We start from the raw sequence: 25,302 nt of genomic DNA on the forward strand, positions 1-25,302 counted from the left end.
TTCAGTGCAAGAAAATATAATGAATATCTTACTCCTGGATTGTAACTATGAACAAACAAATTACATTGAATACTTAGACAAAGGAACACAGTATTTTACCTACCCGCTCATTCACATATTATAAAGTATTAAACTATAGGGCAAAATAAACCAAATTTATAGGGGCATGGTGGTGTATGTATATTGTAAACAATAAAATAACATTTTTTATTGATAGTGTAAGAGTACATTAATATGATACAAATGAAAATATGTCATAACTTAATAGCAAAACAATATACCTATTGTTGTTCTTACATACTAGTATACTTATCATACATGCTATATCATATAATTAGGAGTCGTAAAATAAAAGTTAATTGCAACATTTTAGGTATTTGCTAAAACGTCATTTTGATATTTTTGACTGGGCTGCTTATAAGTTTCACGAAAATCCTGTGGCTGAACCTTCTCTGGTATAATAAAAAAAAATACAGGTTTCTTAATGGGCAAGACGTCAAACATCTGCATTTGACTAGATCACGTCATGCTCAATATGATATAAATGTATGGTACTCGAATATAAAAAATACGATTATATAATATACTTATACATACACCCATTACAACAGGATTGGTTTTATGGACTATATCTACTTTGCTGTGAAAGGAACCATTTTCTTGAACAAACGTTCCTATATAAACATAACATGGATTTCATTGATGTAAAAATGTTATTCCCGTACTTTTACTGATTAACACAACACCCACAATATAGAAATTTTTGCAATAATCCAGATACTATACTAAGTACATAATTAATGTAAATATACAAAATATGAAACAGTGCGTTGCAATATTTCGCTATTTCCACATACACATCATGTTTATCAAGAAACTCAGTGGATGAATATATCTTTCAAACTCATGATTATTTACATGACATGAGATCATGATAAGAAGCGCAAAATGTATAAATTTTCGACTATCACGTATTAATTATCAATAATCATGGATAAAAAATATCACCCTTTTCAACCAACTAGAAGACAAATATTGACCATAATTATTGACGTACAAAAAAGGTGAAATAATATGCCTCAGAATATAAGCGAAAATTGTTTATTCTATACATGTATCAAACGACCTAAAAAAGCATGGAGAGTAATCACACGTATGGCTGTTTCTGAACAATAATTACTTCAAATGGGAAATAATTAAAACGAATGAATTTAAGAAGGTAGACCTAGGGTAAGGGACATTACACTTGAAATCCGTGATATGTTGTTATCATTTCCAATTTCACCAAAGCCTATCAAACTTTCATTTGAAACAGAATGAAATCAATCCAAGTTACTTTAATGCTTGCATGAAATGCTGAATACAAACGTTCCAATGATTTGTAAGAGTTGTGTTCCTTACGTTAGGCCTATGCCTTAAAATGTGCGCACAGGTAAAAAAAAACAAAGTGATGGGTTAAAGTAAGCATAATCCAACAATATTTTATGTCGTATAATGTGCTTATATGAGGGTAAATTAAATATATATTCATGTCTCATAGTACTTTATCATACAATATGTCATTAGTTTCCCTCTTCACGTTTTGTTTTTATTTTGTAAAGGTTGTCGTCATTTGTCAACGTTATTGACGTTGTCAATCACTGAGTAACATGGTTAACTCAATTTTCATTCACCAACAATATTTAGATTGAGTAAATTATTTTGTGTATCCATACACATCATGCTCTGACGATTTCTGAACAAGTATTTTTAAATACAATTTTCCTCTATATTTCACGAATTTCACCATAGTGTGGTCACAAAAACATTATTGATAGGGTATTTCACCGTTGGTTACATTGCGCACCCAATTGACATATATCGAAACATTGGTATAAACTCCAGGTACTTTTGGAAGTGCACAACCAATACCCCATGATATTACTCCAGCCATGTACCAAGTATCTGCTGTTCCATTGTGTCGACACATAAGTGGACCACCACTGTCTCCCTGAAATTAGAAATGAAACATACTCTCGATATATAATATACAGCGAAGCTCATATTTATTGCATTTCGAAGAACTATATAAACATGATTATGACGGGAGATCATGCAAAACGCAGAAAGAACGATCAGATTGAAGATGCCAAGGTCATGGCTGGAATGCCTTGAACAGATCTAGTACATGTAATTTGATTCATTAGAATATAGTATAACAACAGTTTCATATTTTCAGTCGTTCGAATAAGTGCCAAAAACAAAACAGGATTAAGCAACATCAAGCACAGATAATATAAAGTTGTATCACCTTGCATATCTTCTAACTCTTGTACAATACAACTACAATAGTTATGTAGGTTGGTGGGACTATTGAAAAATTATAACCACAGCAGAGACAACTTGGAAGTATTATACAGACAGAAAATGTTCTGAATACAACACCCTATCAGAACTAGCACAATGCATTTTCAGCATCCAGACTATTGGTGTACGCTACAAATCAAAAACAGTTGTTGCAATGATAAAAACGTAACCAGTTGTGTGAATAAATCAACAACACGTGTAATGCGCGTAATAAAAACAACTATTTCTGTAACTTGAAATTATTAGATACCTGACAAGAATCATGACCTCGACTTCCGCCTGCACACATCATATTTGAAGTAAGATCATAAGATGACGGTTCTGGGGAAACTTCAATAGCCTTCTTACAACTTTCCCAGTTCACTATGTATAGCGCTACCTCTTTCATCGCTCGTTCGTATTCCTTAGCTGAAATATGAAAATACATCGTAATCTTTGTAGAATCTGTTTTTTTTTAAAACAACGTATCATAGAAAATATCATCTTTAATGTTTGATTAAAAGGTTTTTTTTGTTCTTTTGGAGTCCATATTCAGAAAAAGGCATAGGCACAACAAAGCCAAAACATACTGTGGTCTAAACTATTTTCAAAATAATTCCAATTACAAGCCTGCCGGTAGTAGTATGCCTCGTGCATACTATCAAACTAAGGTTTGTTTTCTTTTAATTTTTGTGGTCCCGGGATATGTGCCTTATTCAACGTTTGAAATATTCCATCCTTTTCATGAATTGAACATATCATAACATGAAAAAATCTTATTCCCTTGAAAATACCAAAATTTATGAACAGCATATCTATACTCATGAAGTTATCCATAATCAATATCAGGCACTATCTTTGTGAGGATACGGTTAGAAGTACTGTCATTGATGTTTTTAAAATTAGACGTGACGGTCGTACTCACGCAATTTTTTAAAGAAAAATTACTACATGAAGAAGGAGGTAGTCTTTCCAGCATATGATACTTAAAATGATTAAGTTTGTTTTTATGAATATATTCGAAATTTTATTAAATTGCAAATAGAATATCTAAGGCATTTTTTAGTTTAGGCAAATTATTCACTTTTATAACAACTTAATGACTACACACATAGTTTTATCATCATATATCAAATCTCTTTTGATGATTCATGAAATGATTTATAATCGTACAAGACAAAGTAAAAGATTTACGTTGAGACTGAAATCAATATGATTCAGAGTTATATTAGTAGACTAATATATTTTAATAAGTACTGGAGATCTTGAGGATAGAAACTCGATGTAAAAATCTGATATCCAAAACAACTTGATGCGTAAATTAATCAGTTGCACTCTAAAAAAGCGTTATCTGCTTATTTGGCAAAAACAATCCACTCTAATTTCTCTCATTTTAAATCTTACCTTGTACGTTACGACGGCCCCATCCTATGGCATAACACTTAGTTTCTTCCGGTGTCTTGTAATATGGTTCGGGCAAACATATTGGACGGATATAATCATTGAAATAAACGGGTTCCTCTAATTCTATAAGTGCAATATCATTGTCAACCGTCATTGGATTAAAATTAGGATGTACAAAGCTCCTTTTGGCTTTCCTAATTTGTATATACGGGGAAAAAGTATCTCGTCGCGTTGAGCCGATCTTTAAAACCATATCCTTGCCATCTTTTACCCTAAAACAAAGTAAACATCTCTTGAAGTCGAATTCATTGATGACATTTTAATTCAGTAATTGGATACATTTATAATTCGTGTAGCCCAATATTTATCTACAAAGACAAATGCTTAGATTTCAAGGTTGCAACAGCACTGTTTAGACACCCAAATAAGTACTCCTTTTCACCGATTGATAGAGAATAAATTATGGGAATAATTGAGTTTTCAGATTTGAATCCAGAAAAAATATACCCTTTTAGCGCAAATGTTTAATACCAGACCAACTGAAATTTTAGTACATTTTTTGTAATTATTGAAAACTCAAACAAGATTAACATGTGATTTTTTTTGTATTTTAATAGAGACACAATTTCGTAATATCTGATTGAATTAACATACCCTCCAACACAATGCCCCGCTGTTAGTACCCATTTATGTCCGATCAGACTAGATCCGCAATAAAACGCCTCATTGTTCCCGCCATGCAATGATACCTGTGAGGGCCAAGTCCCTGGATCAACTTCATCACCATTAACTATGCGTAGTTGTGATTCATAATTTGCCGGCCTCGTCCCACATACTGAAAGAGTAATCAAGGGAATAATCGCAAATTAGATAAAAACAATTTTATATAAATTTAGGAAAACACCACTAGAAAAGCTTCTTAATGAGTAAAATCGAGTATAGCAGCGAGCGGCGTTAAATATTGTATAATGAAGTCATTGTTCAGTACCCTAGACAATGATTGAAAAGCACGATCCACAATGCTAGATTAAATTTAACTCAGTTCTAGAGATATGCATACAAAGTACAACTATCCTATTCGATAGGCTGTAAGCAAAAAATTATTTAGCACCGCTCATTGGAATAAAATATTTTCCTGAAATCAAAATTGTTTTTGGTATGCTATCTCGTAAAAGTAACCCTAACCTGGTCTAACTAATTCCGTGCTTCTTTGACAAGTAATTTCAATTGATTATTTGCGTGTTAAAAACAAAGGAAGTAACAAAGAATATAAATATCATACACTGTACCTGCTTAAATGTATTCCTTATATGAAATTGTTGACAGGGGAATGAGTTTTATCTATAATTCAAACGTTTTTGAAATGCCCGAATTAGAGGAGAGATAGCCATGGGTTCAAATTTGAATAAAAACGGTGAAACGCACTATGTGCTACAAATGATTACATAACTGAAAAAAAAAAAAAACCAACCAAGTATTCATGGGGGTTGATCATCACAGGTTATTGCAATATGAGTAAGACACATATGGATTAATAAAAGAAATAAAAATTGGACCAACCTCCTGTTATACGGAAAAACGAATCATACATCTTATACTAATTATTCGTGGAAACGTTTGTAAAAGGATGACTGACGAACACTACGGAAAGCTCGGTGTCAAACGCAAAAGAATTGCACCGAATTATTTTCCAGCAACAATTCTCAAATATGTGCCGATATTAATGAACATATGCCATATCAATTTTTTTAAGCTGTAATTAATACAGTTATAAAATCCGTCCCCCTTCAATGTGATTGAGTGCCATGTGGTCCATATTTCATGAATATCGGAATCTAAATCATTCAAGTCATAAATATTGAAATTATATTCACTATTCAATCATTAAATTGGGTGTTTAAAATAATTCCATAAATTAATGGAAAAACATAAATGGATTCCATACGAACAGGTCCAATTCCAGCGAGACCAATGCCCTAAAATGGAACTGCAGGATTTCATATCAATTTTCGAACCCACAAAGACTGGTTCACAATTTTAGGTATTTTTGATGTCATCCAATTTGTATCGAGAACCATTATGATATAATACAAATTCAAATAACAATTGTACATCCATTTTTATTTGCCTTTACAAAACTGCATCCCACTTGCTATTTAGGGATTGAATCTTAGCTGGGAATTAGCAATGTTCAGTTATGCATAAATTTCACTTATAAAAAAAAATATGATAATAACAAGCTAATTTACATATAGAAGGTTAAATAATTATCCACTTTACCTCACATGACAAAAAAAAAATTGAAAGATGCTAAGTTTGCGGTTCATACATAATAATGGTAAGGCCAATAATGTAGCACTGTCAACATTCAGACCAATCTGCATATATGTATATTTGTACTAATATCTACTTTATACCCTGTATGCTTTTAGAGAACCATATTTTGTGTAAGAACTATATATTTCACTTTATATTATTTTTCGGTATTTGTATCTATTGTGGCGCAGATAAAATCTAAGAAAAACATAGATTGTAATATTATTACCTGGGTTTGCGCATGTCAGGTTAACAACTTTTCCTGTACTGCATTTACTTATTCTTCGGGTAAAGAAAGGTAACAAGCAATCACTAATATGTAAAATTCGCACATATTTGTTTAAAAAGATGAAAAATGACACAAAGTTAAACAAATACATGAATACTTCAGTTACATTGAAATTAAAAGTAAACAATCTGTGTACTTTTTAAAAAAAAATATTTATCCTAGAATTGAGCATTCAAATAATCATCTTTACTTCTTCAAGAACAAATGCGTATATCATTTGTATCAATGCTGTCAGCGGCAGAAATCAGGTATCAGATAAATAAAAGAAACTGAAGAAGACTCGAAAAGTAGCATGATGGTATAAAATCGTTCATTATAATGTAAAAGTTAATAAAACAAAAATCTGTTCGGCATATCACCGTATATCAAGTATACTACACTTACGATTTGTTCAGATAACTTTGCAAAGCCATACTATCTATATCCTTTCCAAGCTGCGAGTTTGCACTAATACTAATCACAGATTTCAAACTTGTACCAATAGATGTTACCTCTGTACGTGAATTCACATTTCTAAAACATAAAATATGCACCCAGATACATTTTGTGGACGAAAGATATGTTGGATTCAACGATAGCGAAACATATTTAGAAATAAATAAAAGAGGCATTAAAATGTCGCTTCCGCAAAGTTCGATTTATCGGGAGGTGGTTACCTTCCTTTCCCATCATAAATATCAAACCTATTGCTCATATTCTGTTGAATCGTCTCCTTTTCTATTTCGTTATTACAAACAATTTAATTTAAAGTTCAACTCCTTAACAATGTTGCACAAGGTTTAAATAAAAAAAAAAACACCAAATATCAACATAATTTTGATACACTTTCAATGCCCATGTAGTCATTTCTTCATTTTATTACCCATATACTGCAATTGAATAACACGGGCCGTAAATCATTTGTTATTTGACTTATAACTAACTTGTATCCAAGTTGTTTACAAGCCATCGCACTGAAACTAGGGTTCCAATCATCTGCACAGACCTCCTGCCAATGAGAGCTAACACCGTCTTTAACCTGTAAAATACCCGAATTCGTTCCATCTCCAAGTCTAACTGAAATAAAGTAACCAAGTTAATATTACAATTATTATAAGTAATTCAATAATAATTTTTTTTCTGGTAAGTTTGAGCTTATTTTTTCAACAATACATGAAATGCCTTACATTGCTACAAATAATTTCAAAACATTAATCTAAAAAAGAAATCTGTAAATAAAGTTAATGCTGGGTGTATCGTCTGTACTTTACTCGAAAAGACATATAAAAAGGAAATATGTCATAACCTTTCTTATCTTTATGTGAAAAGATTACAAAAAGTCTTCATTTAAAAAATGTAGAATTCATACTTTGATCATTTCATAAAAAAAAAAATTGATAATGGAGAATCATAACGTTAAACCCTTCGGTAAGTATATTGTCAAATCATTAAAGGGCAATTGTAACGTCAATCGCATTTCTGTTTAGAATTTCTATTTTTCTCTACTAAAAAAATCCCGTCAATAATGAGGCAATTCAGATACATATAAAACCCATGTACATAACCACGATGCAGCCAACCGTTTATAATGGATTTCATATAAAAAACTGAAGATAAAGAAAGCAAAAAACTCGGTCATTAGCAACATGAAGTCTGAAAAACCCCTGTCCTGAATCGCCAGTGCTACCCGTCACATTGTATATGAATACAATCAGGTAAAAGTGTAGCAATAATATTGAAGCTCCTCGACACGAGTCCAAAACATAAGAGCGATTCACACTTGGGCGATATCATGCAGTTCCATAAAGCATCACGATGTAAATAAAGTACGAATAGTCAAGAGAACAAACTTTTTTAAGATTCTAAAAATCTGATGAATGTAATCCAGGTTCAAAGACTAGACAGTGAAAACAGACACACACAACAAAATACATAAAATGACCAAAATGAAAGTACAAAGCATCAAAAGTCAATAAGCAACTCGGACTCCACTAAAAAACTGGAAGCATTGACCACTTGCACCTGAAGACTAAGCGTCCTCTGCATTTTTAGAAAAAAAACACCGAGTTACTCATAAAAAGTCAAGTCCGGGTAGTCGAAAGAGGAAAAGACAACTATAACACATTGAACAAATCGGTTCTCACGGTGCAGATGGATACAACGTAAAGATCCACGAGTTCTTGATGACGATCATAAAACTTCTGTAGTAATGACTTCAATCTTTTAGCAATATAACCCTGTTCCAGAAGCCTAATTGTAAGTCTAACGCGGTTTACAAAGTGCATAGTTACGATAAGCTCTGGCATAACGTATGATATGTAATATAAAACTCCTTACACAAGAGCAACAGATGAAAACAGAGTTGATAATACGGAATGTAAAGTCTCATCGCATTTGTCGTATAGTAAATAATGCTGAAATATTGGAAACTTATTCTAAATAGACGCATTAGCTTATCACCATATGCCATGTAACAATACTAACTATATATGTATAACCGCACGAACTTTTAATCTTCAACTTGATACAAATGTAACAATAAATAATGCCAAAACTGGCAACGTGTTTTCAAAAGGAAATGAAGTGTATCTCTGCGTAACTTCTACGCCCTCTCGAGAAATAGTAAATAGTGAAGAAAGAGAAAATAAGATTTCAAATTGTTTTACGTTTTAGCAATATTACGTACTGCATCCAGCTTCGTCAACGCTTTCATAGCAGTCTGTTACTCCGTCACAGATATTTTCAGTTGGAATACATTGCCCAGAAACAGGATGGCATAACTCTTTGGCTGGAGGACAAGTTGCTTTAGAAGAAAACACACAGTTATTTTTCAACTGCAGCCTTAAAGAATATCACGATGTAAAAAAGAAATAGTATGTACATGACATTAACTGTACCTTTAAAATTTTCGTTACTGATAAATAACATAATATAGTATCGAACAGTTCGATAATTTCTTTAATTTCTAGGTGTTCTCCAAACAGATACTGAATATTTTCCTACTGGAGATTCAGTGACAGCTTGGAAACTCGAAACTGATTTTTGTACTTAGTAATTTGTAACTTATACGTCAATGAGCGGCCACCAATCACAGCGTGACACTTACACTTACTTAAATTAAGGATAAAGATTCCAGCATTGCTGTAATATATCTAAATAAAATATCACAGCAACATTTTACTTATAAAAACATATTTCTCGTTATTTCCAATAACTCGGTTTCTTAAAAAAAATATTTTAGTTGGGTTTAACACTTAAATATGTAATACGCACCACAAAGTTTTTCATCACTTTTATCTTGGCAGTCGTAATAACCGTCACAGACCCAGGATGATGGGATACAAGTATTTCCATCACAGCGCAGTTCACCAGACTTACAATCTATAATTACATATGATACCAGTACATTTGGTGCCAGTGCAGAATCTTTGCACCTAGTCCGTATGACCAGTGCATTTTTGGCAAGCTAGCTCGTATGGAAATCATTCATATTGGCCCTTTAATAACCCAAAAAAAGGAAGTGATACAAAACGGCCCAATACGGCCTTCCGTAATGGACCGGACCGAAAATTGGAAAAGTTATTAACCGGTTAGAGTATTGTGAAATATATCTGTCATGCCGATGTTAGCATATAAGGGCCGATTTTAATAAATGAAAAAAAAGGGTATATACATAGTGATAAACCTTCGACCCAACAGTTAATTTTTGAAATGCTGTAGTTGTAATTCTATTTTTTTTTAATTCTCAAGCTTTGTCAGACAATAAACCTGTAGAAAACTCTTAAAGTTGTAAATGTTCGTTCTGTTTTATACATCCTTGCAAAATATGTTGATACATGGGCATGAAACAATAAGCAAATCGTTGTACAGGCTTTTACTTGATTTTGATAATTCAAGGTTTATCTATATACATTGATTTGTGAAATTTACTTCCGCTTTATTTGTTTGTTACTACCAGGTTGACTGTAAAAAAAAATGATCTTCTAACAACCGATAGATTAGATTATGTCAAACATAGCTGAGTTTTCCGTTTAATGAAATTTCATTAAGTTCAGTTTGTAAGTATGCTTATGTTAAAAGAGACGACTACTAAGTTGAAATTTTCCTTATCTTATCTATGTGCCAGCTGATAAAAGCAACAATTACAGTAAATTTTCCCAGTTTTGTTGACTCAGGGTTGCTCATTTTTTACTTTTGCTTTTTTTTTTGTCCGTGTGATTTTTGTTACTTTGTATTTCATTTAATTTGTTTTGTGTGTCAGTTTTCTGTCTAATTTTGTTTTGAGCAATATTCTTTTGATTTTCATTCGAATCTTGGTTCCCTTGATTACCCTTCCAAAAAATAAAGAATAGTTGTCTGGGTACTTTATCATGTATGGAACTTTCTCAAACATTTTATGTTGTTTAGAAAATTGACATAAAAATTCGACATACCAATTATTTCTTTTCTTTTTCTTAATTGGCATGGTTCTTATGCAAATTATATTTGCTGCCACAAACTATCCGACAATAATTATGACTTTTATTAACTAACATAAAATTGTACATATCAATTGTACATACCATCAACAAGCTTTGGTTCATGTGCTTCCCTGTACCCAATGCAAACAGACGGGTCATCGACATCTGGTAATGCGGTACAATTCAACTCATCTGGCCATGGCACGTTGAATATCAACAAAAATACTTCACAACCAGCTTTGGTGGCTGTTATAAAAGATAAAAATACAAATAAAAAAAATAATAGTTAGGGAATAGACGATTAGTTTGTTTTAAACATGTTATCTTATATTAACTAAATTAATGTGAGACTTCGTTGCCAGGATTGAAAATAAATGAACAATTGATATATCTTCGCACCTTATATGCGCTTAAGCCATATTGTAAATATATACAATATGTAATTTGCTTGTCCTGCTGTTTATTTGTTTAAGCCTTATTTTGTTTATTGGTGAATATTTTAGCATTATCAATTTTTAATATTTTAGTTGAACTAATGGTTATCATTTTGAATTTACTAAATGGCAAATAAGAATTGTAATGTAAATTCTGAGTTCACACCGACCTCTAACAAGTAAAGAATATCATATTAACATGTCTACATTTACCTTCACACAAACTCCTACAAGGTGGTATAACATGCTTCCCCAGAATCTCTGATCCAGAACATTTAGGTACAAATGCTGAACAGGCCAGAAGTGCCGCATGTTTGTAGCAGCCTGTAGCGTTACTTAGAGTTATAACGACATGCACGTATCGGGCAGCATTTGCTTCACTTATACTACCAGCATAATTTGGGAACGCAGTTGTTCTGTATCCCATTTCCCAGCATTGTGAAAATGAAGTGTTTTTGTATGCAAAACAATGGGCGGCTAAGCAAAAAAAAAGATTAAAGAAAATCGTCAGACATCTTATCATCGTACATGAAACGTTAAAATATGATGTATAAAGTGTTTCTTTTGTATTAAACATGTATCATTATGAAACAATAGTATAATTTACTTGTTTGTTATTGCATTCATTTGTCTTTAATTCCGGGCCAAATCTACAGAGTAAATAATACAGTATTTAAATGTATTTTTAGTTCAAAGTATCATCTCCCCCAGAAATAGCATGCTTGCAGGTAAATAATTGGTAGGGTGTATGTTAACTTTTATAATGTTTCACTAGAGTTCGAGAATTTGGAATACACGGCTCTAACTATTGACAAGGCCATTTTAAGTGTCAGTACATATAAAATTCAGACATTGCCCATGGTTAAATGATTCATGGTGTAGAAAAAACCATGAATCAGATGATGCTTTTTTGGTCTACATATGCTATATATCTATGTAACAATAGTCCTTCTGTATTTAGATCTGTTCTTTTGAGAAAACTAATCTTTATCTTCCCTCTAAAATCAACCACATCAAGAACAATAATTCCTGCAAAGTGTACTCTCATACACAATCTATATAAATGTTATCTCAAAAGTACAACCCAAAATGAAAAACTAAGACAGGTTATGTGATCTTTAACAGTTTTTGAACAAGAAATAAAACTGAGTTCGGTGGATTTTTGACATGCATGAATCACCCCCTGCCTGATAATTATAATAAAAACCTGCTACTTAAATAGAACTTGCTGGGTTCAGTAACATATAAAGTTTATATCAGGTTCTTTACCCAGCGTCAATGGAAATTGCATTCAGTGAATAATAAAAAAAATGAATCATAGATAGTAGATTTTCTTTTGTTTAAAATAGATTTCGTTTGTGCTAAGATAGGTATGTTGTATTACTAAAATTTTTTTGTCCATCTATCATATTTCTTAACTATCAGCTAACTTTTCGTGACGAGTATTAGATTTACACAAAATGATACGTATTCAAGGCAGATATTCTGCAATATACACATTTGAAACAAAGCTTTGTAAAAAATGCTTCCAATTGCCATCATACTATAAAACGACAATTAGTGGAACTTGGAATATATTCAATAAAGAACATGTCATCGAAATCAGAACACATGACCATAAAAAGAGACAAAAAAAAACGTTATCTTAAATTACATGGACTGGGATGCCATTCAACAAAAATATTTGTCTCTATCGCCTTTTCCCAGTAGTAATAAACGTCAAGAAGTTCACGTAAAATCGCTTAATCAGTGAAGTTTGTGTCTGATCAGGAACATTTTAAAAGTGAAATGTGGATTTTAATGCCCATCTTTTATAACCATGTAAAATAAAGGCAAAGTGGATACCATATGGAACGATGTTTGTCTGATTGTTATAGTGATCTAAGATACTTTGAGATTTTACATATACATTAACAACCATCAATGTTCTTTCAAAATGAATATAAAGCAGAGGAAAATATCAGAAAAAATACACATAAATTTCATCTCCGTCACATATAGAAATCGGATATGACGAAACACAACAAATCCACCAGTGTATAAACTAATTACAAAAAAGTAAACACTTTGAGAGATCACCAAAAGGTCTTCAACAAGTGAAAGTACACCTTTATGTTAACTCTTGAAGCCTCCGAACACAAAAGTAACACTTTGACCACTTAGGCAGGTGGGCCTAGGGTAAGGGACATAACTCCTAAAATCAGTGATATGTTTGTATCATATATGATTTCAATTTTAAGTTGAAACAGAATGAAATCAATCAAAGTTACTTTGATGCTACATGAGATTGATATGAAGAGCCTAAATACAAACGTTCCAATAATTTGTAAGTGTTAGAATCCGGCAAGGACTGAATAAGGGTAAGATAAAACACCACTATAAGAGTGCATTTGAACTATTTGTACCAACGTAGATAAGTTAATAAATCATTTGTTACACCACCTGTTTAGTAAAATTGTTTATCGATTCCATATTAATATGCATTACAAATGATGAAGAATTCAAGAATATATACAACTCTGTCACATTCTGTTGACAATTTTTTTCACTTCTATACAACTGTATAGTTTAAATACGTCATTTCCAATAACAAGGATCGTTTTAAGTAAACATATGGTGTTTAAATACAGTAATATGTTTTTGACATGCATGTCTCAGTCCTTTTAATATTATGCAATAATTGTTTAAATGTCCACCAAATTTGTTTCAATTTTTTCCTAGATAGCATATACTCACGTTTATAAGGATTCTGTTTACACACATTTTGGTCGTTGGAATCCGGTAAAATATCACAGTCCACAGGGAATGTTTGATTTATTTGGCTAACACAACTCTCTCGGACATCTTTCAAATAGAACATTTATAATTACATTAGTTACAATATTTGATAGATTGATAGTTTTACAAGCTATTTCAAACATTAGCTAAATCAGGCATTCAAATATAGTCGATGTTATCTTGAATTGCTCACAAAGCTTCAAAATGGTAAAAGTACATTTTGTGTGCGAGATTGAACAAAAACGTTCTTTGTAAGATCTACGTATAGTTTTGGCAAAAAATATCTAAAATACAATCCAATTTTTTAACTACGACTCATATGATATGTCTTTATCTTTTATATAAGGAAAAAAGTCATATAATTTTTGTCATGTAACTGATTCTTTTCCAGTAAGTTAAAATTCGTTATACTATTTCTTCTCGTACCCTCCAGCAACAATAAATAAGTATTTTACATGTACAATCCTTATAATGTCTGTCTCAAAAGCACAACCTCCGAATGGAAAAGCTAACGACGATAATAACTGACATATAAACATTAACATGTACAAAGTTGACTTTAATAATATACTTGGAAGGAATATTGACATCAAAGAGATATGCAACTCCTCTCACCAAGATAACATAAAACATGGAAAAGTAATATCATTTTGACAAAAATAAGAAAAGTCTTAGCCTTGACCAATATTCAATTTCATTCCAAAAGATATATATAATTCATTGTTTGTTAGAGAATTATTGGCAGTGTATACATTATAATTAAACTTACGATCCCAGAAAGCGCTGCTTTCGGCATGACTTATATAAAGGAACTCCCAAGTTTTGAAATTGGATTAATGGTCATGAATCGAAATTAATGTAATTTTTTACTTTATATTTTTATAATATTCGCAACCGATTGTTGTGTACAATGAATATCGTACAAACATGAATCAAAACATTGTGTCGAATAAAGTATATATAGTTTATCGCAAAGCATTGATAACATTTTCTGTCGTTCCCTATATCTTATCGCATAAATATTTTTGTTTAAGACATGACCATCATCATAACATGGAGTTAAACCTACCTTTACAAAATTGTTTACATGGAGGAATCCTTCTATTGTTTACACATTCAGGCGACAACAACGAACAGAAAAACAAATTTGAATATGCATAGCACGAATCGTCCATAAAAGGATCATATTTTTCTATATCATTATTTAGTTGCTCAAGATTTTTATGTCCAGCCCAATTGGGGAACGATGTTAAGCTATAATCCGTTCTGTTTATACATTTTTGTATTGAAACAGGTTGACAAACACCTGAAATATAAAGTAAACACTTGTTTTCTCTCATGTTTACGTTCACAATACAGCTCATGGATGGTATGTGTTTGTTTTCCATGTCTGATCTTTGTCCCTGGATTACATTGTTTTGAAAACCGCTAGAACCTAGGTTCCCTTGATTACTCTTTGTTATTAACGTCATTGTGTAATTTTGTAAGTACAACATACCATAAAGTGGCTTTGGCTTTGGATATAACAGTTGACACTCGTTTTGAAGATAGGAATATTCAATAATCTTATAGTTAACATAGCTTTAAAGAATCGAAATACTACTAAAAATTATTAAAGTATGAAGGTCAACAGTAAAATGTCCAATCTGATATAAGGGTTTAGGTCTAACACACTTTACTTAACCCATAATAATAACGAAAACAATCAAAAGGCAGAACTCCTTACAACTAACAAATTTTAATTAGATAAAGGATTAGATGTAGATCCCTAATGATAGTTTTTTGTATTAATTACGAATATATTTACTCTAGCCAGAATAAATCGTCGAAGAGTCGGCAAAATTGTCTTCAAATCGAAGTCGTCAAATTTTACACCCGTCATTCGGTACATCATAACAAATTAAGAAAATATGAAAAATGTGCTAATTTTTTTCTCTCATATATTTGATCTTCCTGTTATCAATATAGTATTTTGAATTATATATGTCAACAAGTTTACTGAAGCAGTGCTTAGCAGTTATCAACAGCAGTGAAATAATTATTGAGATGGAAATCGAATAAAATCGTATCTTACCTGGAGATACAGTTGAAGGTACTTTAGGAGGTGCTGAAACAAACATTGAACATAATTGTACGAACAACAGTCACGTGTGCATACAGTTTGGTACATTAAATATAACGGTATCATCACATTTACAGGTTTCATAACGGGTGGAAGTTGATTATTGCAAAATATCAATTCAAGTAATTTAATTCTATGACCATAGTGAACGAGCGTCGGCAAATTTGTTATGAAGTTAAAATCAGAAGAGTTATAAAATATTTTTTTATGATTCCTTTGGAATATTTAGTCGCTTTGTCATCGCCAAAAATCTAACCGATAATCGGCCTAGGACGTCGTAAAGTGATATTGGAGAAAACATAAGAATCGTCACATCGTCGCTTATACCAATAAAATTCTATTGATAACATGACACAATTACACAACAACCAATCTCAACAGCGATATTTTTATATTACTTGTTTGTTTAACATCATCGCATAGTATTGAAAAATAGTTATCCATTCATGAAGCGATAAAACAACCAAACCATAGAAAACAAGACGCCCCCCCAGGAGCCTGAATCGGCCACCTTGTTAAATTTTGCCTTTTTTCAATTATTTTGACTCAGGAAGACTTTGATAGGACTTGTGTGAAAACTGTATGGAAAAAACTTTTCATCTTTCAAGGGCAATAACTCTTTCAAGGGGTCATCCCTGAAGACTTTTGGATATATATGGTAAATACTAGTCTGACTCCTATGTTCTATTTCAATAACGGCAGCCATGTTTTTCCGCGTATAAAATCCCCACATCATTTTCGAAGATTTTTGAAAACTTGTTAATGACAACGACGACGGACGCCAAGTGAACTTTACAATGAATCCCAAATGGAATAAGGCAACGTTTTAAAGAAATGTTGCATCTTCTCTGTTTGCATTTTTTTATTTATCAAAGTGAATATCAACCGGTAAGATGTCATTTTAATCGAGTTGGATATGATAAAACAATGAAAGCTACAAACTAATTGTATATTACCATATTTATGATAATATTAATAACAATAACAAATGCATATGTGCCATTAGTCCATATGACTTAATCGATAGAAAATCTGTAGTTTTTTAATTGTCAATAAATCATAATGAGTGTAATTGAGTCAGAACCTCCATGAAATACAGCATAGCTCTACCGACGTTCATTGTTGCTTGACATCACTGTAGTTCAACATACTTACTTTCTTTTTGCAGCAACATTTCAAAATAGTGGATAAAAAACAAAGACGACCAAATCCAAGTCATGCATACCAAGTAGATAATATGATCATTTGAGGACAATTTGTTGAGGAAATGTTTACCAGTAGTAATGAAATTTCAATCAAGTTGGCGAATTTTCCTGATTCTCTTACTGATAGGATCAGACTTGGTTTGAAGTAATTTGCATTAAATCATTTTCTAGTTTGTGTCGTTTACATGTTTATTTCCAAACATCTACCAATTTTACCATGGACTATATTTAGAACAAACTTCAAATTAAGTGTCAGTCCCTGTAAGAATCAGGTAGTGGGTGAAACATGGTAAACTATTTGCACCGTCAGAATCAAGGAGAACAGACAAGATTTTCCATATCAGGCTGGACCATTGAGTTACAACTTCATTAAAATACACTGAAAATGAACATTTCAAGGGCAGATAACTCAGTCAAAAGCCTCCATTTTCTAACTTTCTATTGAAATATTTCTGACCGAAGCCAGTGATGCAGAGATTAAGTAATGTTATTTTCAAATAGAAAAAGTATCCTTTAGTGATATTACATTGTCAGATCGGTGGTTTTTTTTCTCATTTTGCCTGATTCTTACAAACGCGTACATTGAACAGAACATTCAGAAAATTATAAGTGCAATAAAATTTGGTCAGGCTGACTGAAGCTTGCAGCAAGGAATACTTCTTGGGGTATAATTTCGTACAAAATATAGTTGTATCTCGAAATAAACATACATTAGAAGTAGATCAACCTAATAAAATATTCAGGAAATTCCAAATCCTTTTTAATATTAACGAAAAATGCATCTTATGGAAAATCTATTTTTGAATTGTGATTTTTGGAAAAAAAAGATCAAATGTTGTGAAAAGCAACAAATGCTCCAGAGTATAACCTCAACCCAAAATAGTAAACAATATCTTTAAACATCACCAAAAAAGTATACTGACTATACTCGCACTATAGTCAAAACACTTTAAGAAGAATTTTCTAATAGCATTGCCTACATTAACTGGAAATGACAAACATAAGCAATCTATAATATTCTGAAAGAGTGACACACATTCTGTATTCGGAGACACAAAACTATATACCCACACACACACACACTTATATAAATATACTCATAAAGTTTGGAAAAAGTAGATACCTCTAATTTGAAAATTGGAAACGTCCTAGCTTCGATTTTTGATAGTTTACGGCTACCTCAAATATCTACAGTGTAGTTTGTTTTTAAAACAGACATATTCTACACAATAATATTCTATAATATTCTGAAAGAGTGACACACATTCTGTATTCTGAGACTCACAACTATATACCTACACACACACACTTATATAAATATACTCATAAAGTTTGAAAAAAGAAGATACCTCTAATTTGAAAATTGGAAACGTCCTAGCTTCGATTTTTGATAGTTTACGGCTACCTCAAATATCTACGGTATAGTTTGTTTTTAAAACAGACATATTCTACACAAGACAAGTTAATAAGTTACTCAACACGCCCTTGTACCTACCTATTGGTGTTATTTTTACACTTTTGACATCTATGAAGAAGACACTGTCATCTAAATCTTTAATGAGCATAGCCTGTATATTTTCTGATGTCAATGATGTTATATCTACAGATGATTTTAATGTAACGGTAAAATGAATTAACACACTTCCTGATCTACAATAAAAACACATATAAAGATATAAATATTCTGAATACGTACATATAAATAAGTCGGCATCGACATTAAAATATCCATGGAGATCGGTTATGGGGAAATATAAAATATATAAACAACAATCTATAAAAATTAAACAACCATGCCGCGCCATCAAACAAAACAAAAACAATATAACAAACTATCAACCGGTTCAGGTAGATCTTACTGAAAACGATCTACTGTATTAAATCACAAAAGATAATGGAAACTTCATTTCTGTTAAATTTAAACGTATGCCATTCCCATGTCATGGATTTGTAAATAGAAATTTGTGATGGATAGAGTTTGATAAGAAATTGTTCGCAATTTTCGTCTTCCTGTATTAATATCATTTCATTTGCAATTGATGAAAAAAGTCATTCCTGACAAGAGTTGTTATCAGTTTCAATGACCAAACCGTTGAAGTGACATTTCTGTTATATATTCGTAAAAAACACATATAATGTTAAACATTCCTGTCGAATAAGTAAAAAAAAAAACAAGAACTAAAGAAAATCTGACAAAACTCGCCTAACTGATAATGTATTCACACTACATGTGGTTAAATGTACCACAAACTACTTCCAGATGATCAATATCTACTACTCATTAGAAAAAGTTGATAATTGAGCAATAAAGTATGCCAGAATTGTGCATTATGACGTGGAATGATTTACAGCTACTAAAAATAATGAAAACAGCAGAGTTTTGAAACGAGTATAATTATATAATTTCAAATTCGTTTTGAGAGCAAAATTGAAATTGCCAGCTATTTGGATTATAAACTTTATAGGCTTCATTTTTCATTTAATTCAATAAAGGGTGTTTTAGAAATTGAATTATCTCACTGGGTAAATCAAATTTACATCTAAATGAAATGCTTTTCAACCAAAGACATGAAGTACTTAATGAAAACAAAAACAAATTCCAACCAAATTAGAATCTATGGACGGTTCTGTAATTGCCTGTATTGGTTTAATTGGCAATTCATAACAGTACTTACATTTTATGTTTTTTCATGTTCCTTTGTCAGCTAATATTTTGTCATGTGTTTAGAACCCATAGAGAGATAACAATTTGAAAAAAAGAAACAGTAGCGCTCAAATTAACTTTAGGTATTTTAAGCAATCATGTACCTGTGGTCTTCGGCAACTAATACACGCGTGTACCAGTGATCTAAGGCAACTAATACACGCGTGTACCAGTGATCTAAGGCAACAAATACACGCGTGTACCAGTGATCTAAGGCAACTAATACACGCGTGTACCAGTGATCTAAGGCAACTAATACACGCGTGTACCAGTGATCTAAGGTAACCAATACATGCATGTTTCAGTCAATTCCTTATTCACGCAAAAAAAAAATCAAATTACCATAAACCCCCACAATGAACATGTAACTCAAAATATATACGGAAATTGGTCACAAAAATTGAGTGCTTATTAAAATGGTTTTTTTTTTCTCCAATCATTAAACATGTATGTAGATCTACTCAACACTTTATGACAAATACAGACATTTAAAGTAAACATGATTGTTGCTTCAAAATTAGATTTTTTTGCCAGCTGAATCCTGTCCTGTGATTGGAGTGTTTCCTTGTAGTTAACTGAAGACAATGGGAGGCCTTGGGCTGAAATTTTAATCCTGGTGGGGTTGTTGTCTCCCTGACATATTCACCAAACCCATTCTCGTTATATTTATCGTCTTTGTTTGTTTGTTTTTTTTTCTTGATCTTTTGTATCTGAATGTAACTTGTTAGCACAAAATGTACAATATTTCGATATAAAATAAGTGTTTGATGTATATTGATTGAAACGTCGAACTGGTTCATTTGCTCACTTTCATATATAGTAAACGTAGAAAACCAGAATGGGTGGGTCATCAAATTCTACTACGATTCTAAGTGTTGTATCAGTTATCAAAACTTACGAAAATGAGTCGATGATGGTTGAGTTATAAACAGATTTATATGAGCTCGAATGAAAAATTGCATTCATCTGAAAAAGAAGAAATACAAACTTAGATATATCAACAAATATATCAATCAAAGAACATTTAAATCCCATCGATATTTCTTTTATTCTGCTTTCTTTTTCGCGATGATCTCCACAGATTTACTCTAATAGAACGCATCAATGCGTTAAATTTCTATAACCAGTACCCCAGATGGGGACAACAGTAATGCTTTTAGAAAATTCACTGCAGTTTTTGAGATTTATTTTGTGTGCGAATATGCTTTATGTTTGAGCGAGTGTCTCATTTTAAGTACAGTCTTCATAAGAATTAGACAGTAGGTAATTTATGCATATCAAAAACCCATCGAATCCAGTTTTATTTCTTGTTCAGAAACAGTAACTGACCACATAAGCAGTCTTAATTTTTCATTTGGTTGTTGCCCTTTTGAGATAAAAATCATGTAGAAATTGGCACTTTGCAAAAGTTATCATTCTTGATTTGGTTTCATTCGGTGGATTTTAGCGGTAGATAAATATATATTTTTTCAGAGTGCAGATCTGATTGCTGAATTTATTGTCGTTTTGTTAAAGTAGAGCATATATAGACAGGTTGTTTGATGGGTTTTTCTACACCATGAATCACATTTCCATAGGCAATGTTTAAATGGTCTAGTACTTAAAGAGGGGAAATATTATTATCACTTTCGGGAATTTTTTGTATCCACTAATCAGCTAATTTCTACAACTAAATTCACGGGTGTGTTTTCCAAGTTAAATGTACCTACGAGTAAACATTGCAAAACTTTACAGAGTTTCAGAATATTCTTTCCAAATAGTCTTTTTGTGTCAGATTTAAATTAGGTAAGTCATAGGTAGAGTAAATAAGCATGCATGAAATAATATTGGTGACACTAAAGTGATCAATTTTCCCGATCAACGAGTTTATTGATAACACATTTAAGCTAAACAAAGTTTTTATCATTTGATTTACTAATCAACACTACAATAAATCAATGCTATATATATACTAATGACGGGGTCCATGTGAAAACCAGACAGTGTGTGGCACATGGAAAATTTTGTTATCATAATTTTTTTACCCATTTTACGATTAAAAAGAAATAGAATACATAGAAAGCATTGAAATTCATTGAAAAAGGGAAAACAACTCTTGAATTTTGCGACATTTGGTTGCTTTGTTGGTGAACTTGAAATCATTTTCTGAGCCATCCATTGTCTATTTAAACCGGTACTTTTACTATTTGACATTAATATGATATATACACTACACTGAAACAAAAATTCAGAGGGATACGTTTTACACTGTGCCAACCAAACAATATTATCTGCCTAATTTTCACATGGACTGCCTCATAAAATATTTACGTATACATAGTCTACAATACTATAGGGCTCATGTATATTGCATCGCTTCATTTAAAAGCACGGGACTTATTTACTTAACAAGATCCCAAAGTGTCAATATGACGTCTTCTCTCAGAATAAAATCAAATTCAATGTAACTTTTAAGACAGTAATTTGTCTTCCGCCCCCTATGATCAGATACGCCGTGTTTTTTTTTTTTTTTTGCAATGTTGGCGACAACAGTGTATAATTTGAATCTCTTAACAATATATTCTGGTGTCTGTTATATCTAGCATGTAAAAAATATTATCAAGGATCAGAAGCATTTTACAAAAGCAATATTTCTCAATAAGCAAATTTTAATCAGCCTGATAAGGAGGAACGTCTTATATCAGCTGGTACAGTTCATCCTATAAAGTAGATGGTCTTTGGTTGATAAGGTAAAACGTATTGGCTGTAAAAACCGTTCGAGTTGTTTAATGAATGTGTTTAATTTTACCGGTTCGTGTATATTTAACAGTTACAGTAGTGCATAATAGATACAAACTACGCTTCCCATGATTACATAATAGATAAAAAAATGAATTCAAAAAGTTGCAGTAGCTTCATTCAATCATTTTTGATTGACATATCAATAGTTTCTGTATCAAAACCGAAGATGTTAGGGATATAACTTATCAGAGTTAAGTCAGGCAATTACAGAATAACTCATATTGTTGAGTCAATTTAGGTCGATACCTGTAATTCAGAATACATTAAAAAAATGTTACCTATTCTAAACATCGTTTCCTAAACCAAATTTAACTTAATGCATTTTATGCTTTAAATATTATTTTTACATCTTGAAATCTTCTGCTATGTATACTTTAAGATGTTTTACAGTTTTATCACTTTTATTGCATTAAATGTCAAAAATATGCTATAACAAACTGATTCACAAAAAATAACAATGAGTATTTATTTTTATTCCCATATATGAGGGTTTTCAAACAATTTTAGAGTTATTGCAACAGCCAAAGTTACAACATAGGTATGTGCCTTAATTGTAAAGCCTTTCTATAGTTCTGAGATTTGCGAAAGAAAATAAAGTATCCGCAGTGAAACAAGAAAAACTGTTGGTTAATTTCATAGTTTGATGATTTGAGCTAATTTGACATTCTTTCACAATGCTATGAAAATGATATATGCTACTGCACATGTACATATTGTATAAGGTGAAGTTCTTTGGAATGTTTTATGATTTTTTTTATATTTTTTTAGTATGAACAATCAATTAAAAGATTTGCAGAGCCGGCTTTTCTGACATTTCTAGCAGAGCTGGCTCTCGTAGGACAGTTCTCTCAGAGCTGGCTCTATGAGAACGGTTTTAGAACCAGATTTGGTAGACCTATTGAAAGAGCTGGTTCTAGAGAACTGTTCTGTGACACTTTTAAAACTGTCCTAAAGCCGACCCTTCTGACAGTTGGGCTAAGAGGTTATAACAATTCCTAAATTCACGAATCTAACTGACCCACTTACTTTGAATATAAAAGAACTTGAAAAATAACGATACGCCTCCGATGTGGAGTCCCTCAATGAAGGTTTATATACAGAAAATGGTCCCTGGATTATCCGTAAGTTGCCCTTTATCCTGTTGGTTCTGAAAAGCACTGAAGAAGAAAATATGTAAGTTTAATTTATCAATTTTAATGCAAAGCTTAAGGTCAATGCGTTATCAAGATAGGAAAATCAAGGAAACCAGGGTTCGAAAGGTCAAAGAGGAACATGATCCAAGGATAACAACTAGACAAAGAAAACAGACATACACACTAAAGAACATGGAATACTAGTAATCAAAATAGCACCCACATAGATACATAAGTAAATGTGCAAATCGGAATCTATCGCACTAGATACATCGATAGAATAGACGTCTTCTGCTTGTCTAGAATTACAAATATGTTACATCATTTGTTACGACAATTAAATTGCAAAACATTGGGAAAGATAAAAACAACAATGGTAATTGCAATTTATTGATTTTGAATAAAATTCCCTCTCAGGAAAACCAATCATCATCATCATCATCATCATCATCATCATCACTCAGTATTTACTTTAAAATGCCCGTTTACAACATGATGACACTTGTTGACCAGAGAAACGCAAATGGTATATAGTGCTTTAGGTGAAAATAGGGTGTGTATAAACGGAGTTTTGTTTTGACAACGCGAGATCAAACGAAGTTTGTGGATATGCACAGCATTGTTTTTGTTGATTGTTGTTTAATTTGTACCTGACAACTGTCACAGTCAGTAAACAAGAGCCAAATATTAGATCATTAACAGTGATCCTCAGGAGAAACGTGCTCTTTTCATTGGTCAAAATTGAAAAAAATGGTATGAATTATACGTATACTAAAAATTATTTTTGTATGAAAGGTGTCGTTCGTGGAACTAAATAAGGATATTAAAATAGAGAAACTGAAGATATTTATATCCAATTATTTCGTCATTATCATTCGATTTCCGATTAGGCTGTCACTCACTATTACCAATATCTCATCACAGATGATATTAAGGCTTCGATTTACAATACTATTAGAGGGTTATGGGATCTGAGAACTGAATCGAGTAGGTTAATTGTTGATTTATAACCCTTTATGATCTAATTAGGACTAATTATAATTAGTAACGTCACAAGAAACAGCAAAATAAGTTGTTCCAGTACTTCTTGATTTGTCTGAATATTTCTTATCTTCAAAAAGTTTTAAAAACTTCCTTGTGATATTTGCCTAAAAATGTTTTTTTAATGTACAAAATGAATTACGATACAATATTTGATATGCATTTAGGAGTAGTAGTGATTTGCTGCAAACAGGAAGAAACAATGGAATTAATAGAACATTAAGTAATGCCCGCCACGTAATGTTAAAAAAGGAGATGGGTTTTTGTCACATAATTGGTAAAACATAAAAAGTTTGCAACTGTTTCATAACATCTAGTTTTATTGAAATAT

General features: G+C 31.8%; 1 protein-coding gene across 1 annotated transcript; it reads right to left on the reverse strand.

The window, feature by feature from the left end:
- Nucleotides 1–188: 188 nt before the first annotated feature.
- Nucleotides 189–23,951, reverse strand: LOC148619732 (atrial natriuretic peptide-converting enzyme-like). Its single transcript, XM_088579957.1, has 17 exons — nucleotides 23,824–23,951; nucleotides 20,915–20,982; nucleotides 18,808–18,962; nucleotides 16,060–16,092; nucleotides 15,055–15,291; nucleotides 13,944–14,051; nucleotides 11,421–11,684; nucleotides 10,876–11,019; nucleotides 9,587–9,694; nucleotides 9,000–9,116; nucleotides 7,258–7,390; nucleotides 6,719–6,847; nucleotides 6,275–6,327; nucleotides 4,384–4,564; nucleotides 3,730–4,001; nucleotides 2,597–2,754; nucleotides 189–1,990 (listed from the first exon to the last, which is right to left on the reverse strand). The coding sequence occupies exons 2-17, from the start codon at nucleotides 20,980–20,982 to the stop codon at nucleotides 1,808–1,810; spliced, it is 2,343 nt and encodes a 780-aa protein (XP_088436083.1). The 5' UTR covers nucleotides 23,824–23,951; the 3' UTR covers nucleotides 189–1,807.
- Nucleotides 23,952–25,302: the final 1,351 nt, after the last annotated feature.

This window comes from Perna viridis, chromosome 4 (assembly GCF_037379345.1).
Source record: "Perna viridis isolate PV_CMFRI_1.1 ecotype Kerala chromosome 4, ASM3737934v1, whole genome shotgun sequence".
In the NCBI taxonomy this organism is placed as follows: Eukaryota; Metazoa; Mollusca; class Bivalvia; order Mytilida; family Mytilidae; genus Perna; species Perna viridis.

What these genes read in the sequence shown, in the direction of transcription:
- LOC148619732 (XM_088579957.1), bottom strand. Translation starts at nt 20,982, where the DNA reads ATGAATGCAATTTTTCATTCGAGCTCATATAAATCTGTTTATAACTCA. An exon ending in ACCATCATCGACTCATTTTC is followed by an intron (nt 18,963 to 20,914) that starts GTAAGTTTTGAT and finishes TTTTTATTGTAG; the next exon opens with ATCAGGAAGTGTGTTAATTC. An exon ending in ATGTAAACAATTTTGTAAAG is followed by an intron (nt 14,052 to 15,054) that starts GTAGGTTTAACT and finishes TCTATTTGAAAG; the next exon opens with ATGTCCGAGAGAGTTGTGTT.